This window comes from Varanus komodoensis, unplaced genomic scaffold (assembly GCF_004798865.1).
Source record: "Varanus komodoensis strain SLA01 unplaced genomic scaffold, ASM479886v1 scaffold62, whole genome shotgun sequence".
In the NCBI taxonomy this organism is placed as follows: domain Eukaryota; kingdom Metazoa; phylum Chordata; class Lepidosauria; order Squamata; family Varanidae; genus Varanus; species Varanus komodoensis.
This window is the reverse complement of record NW_025336248.1, coordinates 3,676,734-3,678,907: the sequence shown is the minus strand read 5'-3', so window position 1 is coordinate 3,678,907 and position 2,174 is coordinate 3,676,734. Positions and strand designations below refer to the sequence as shown.

The window sequence follows — 2,174 nt, the reverse complement described above, 5'->3', positions numbered from 1 at the left end:
GAAGGCAACAGTGGTATTAAATGGTCTACCTGAGACTGACAACCTAAAATTTTTTGGGGACCAATGCTTCTGGACCTCTTGAATTGATAAAATAATTCAAATACCCCCAAAAAGCCATTTCTGTTCTTCATTTCACTTGCAGTTTGAACTTAGAAGTTTTGTTCAAACTGTGGAATGATTTTATCTGAATTCCAATGTTCATACTCTGGATTGTTTGAAGTTAGAGTTGTTTAAACTACAAGGCACCACTATATATGAAAAAAGAAATAAATTGCAGTATTTTAGAGAGGGGAAACAGTGTTGTGGACAATGTATTACTTTCTTCCTCTTAATGGACAAGTGTGACACAACTGGACTACAACACAAAACAGAAAGTGCTCCTCTCCCTCTTCAGATGGTCATGGCCTCCTATGACAAGGGTCAGCAACCCACAGTTCCAGAGCCACATGTGGCTCTTTCATCCCTCTGCTGTAGCTCCCTGTCACTCAAAATATGTGTCACAACTGCCAATGTGCGACACCCACTGCCATGTGATTTATTGAGCTTTTCAATCCCCGGTAGGCCAATCATGGATAAATCCAAGAAAAGAAAAGTTTCAGAAGAAAACAAAATATTTAATGGTACGTAGGCAGGTTCATTTGCTTTCACCGCTGATGAGACTGGTTTACCAGTATGCTTAATATGTGGTGAAAAATTGGCAAACAAAAAGTCAAATGTTGCAAGATGTTTCCAGAATAAACACACATCTTTGCTGAAAAATATCCGGATGGAGATAAGAGGAAAAAAGCCATTTCGGAACTGATGCAGAAGGTTAATCTGAGCAAAAATCATTTCAAGAAGTGGATTAAGTCTGCAAATTCAACTACATATGCTAGTTTTGTGGCCACTCAGGAAATAGGCACAGGAAGCTGTTCATAAATACAAGGAGGACTCAAATAGGTAATGAGTATTTTATTTGAAAGTAACCTTCAACCCAGCATCTTTTTTCGGAGTTCAAAATGTTTTTGTTGCATGCAGAAATAATTTTTTTTCTCTGTAGCAGTTCATTGATTTCATAAATGCAACACACTATAGTTTTTTTATACATAGCATAAAGGTAAAAATGATATATGCAGTGTTATCTTCATTTTAGATGTCAAAAGGGTTTGCGGCTCCCAGTGTTTTCTTTTCTGTGGGAAATGGCTGTTTGAGTGTTTAAGGTTGCTGACCCCTGTCCTAGGTCCTGAGGAGACCCAGCAGAACAAACCACCTCCCACTGCCTGCAGGTGTGAAAGCTCTAAGGTCACAGCTGATACCAGGGGAAGGGAGGGGAGACCTGACCCAATATACCAGCCCATCTCAGCTTGTAGACACAATCAAGCTGCAGTCATGGGCAGGGACAGGAAGGAGTACATTCAGCTGGGTCTCCCTGGAAGAAACCCCAGGGACCATGCTGTTCACCTACCATCCTCCACCTGCAAAGTCTGCCTCAGCCAGGGGCAGGATGGTGAGTTCCCACCTAGTATACTCCTTCCTGAGTACCAAGTGCTTATAAGCAATCTCATCAGGAGTTACAAGATGGCATGACTCTGCATCCCCCACTTCACCTTACTACCTTCCTCACCTGTAGCTGCTGAGTGGGAGATGGCAGAGATGGGGGGGGGGGCTCCATCCCACCTGGCTGCCATGGGGAAGGGCCTTTCAGTGTGTGGCCTTTTTCTCCAGCCAGCTCACAGGGTGACACAAATGGCACTACCTGTTTGGCACCTGGGTGGCGCTGCGTGGCAGGAGTTTCTGCACATTTGTTAGGGTTAGAATTTGGTTTGTGGCATGGACTTGTGGGGAGGTTGAGCTTGCTGGCATAGAAGAGGGGACAGATGCTTAGTACCTGTCCCATCTCCTAGTTCTTCCTCTAGCCCACAGATACCAGGTAGCCCTATCAGCTTTCCCTCTGGCCTGTTGGTGCTGCTGCTTTATGGCAGGTCAGTCTGTAGTAAAGCTTCCCTCATCCAGAATTTAATTGTGGATGTGAGGGCTGACCTGGTATGTATTACTGAGAGCTGGGTGGGATTGGAAGGTGGACTTCCTCTCACTCAGCTCTGCCTCCCCCTTCACCACAGGTTACTCAGTGCAGCACCAACACTGTCTGGAGGGACAGGGAAGAGAATTGGTATGCACATTGGTGTCCACAGTGA

At 44.8% G+C, this 2,174-nt stretch overlaps 1 protein-coding gene across 1 annotated transcript in view; it reads left to right on the top strand.

Moving 5' to 3' along the window:
• LOC123033465 (vomeronasal type-2 receptor 26-like) overlaps positions 1–2,174 on the top strand; it is a 12,147-nt gene extending 9,973 nt beyond the window's left edge. Inside the window, exon 4 of the mRNA XM_044450070.1 lies at positions 2,100–2,174. Coding sequence (XP_044306005.1) covers positions 2,100–2,174 — 75 coding nt within the window. The remainder of the gene's footprint in view (positions 1–2,099) is intronic.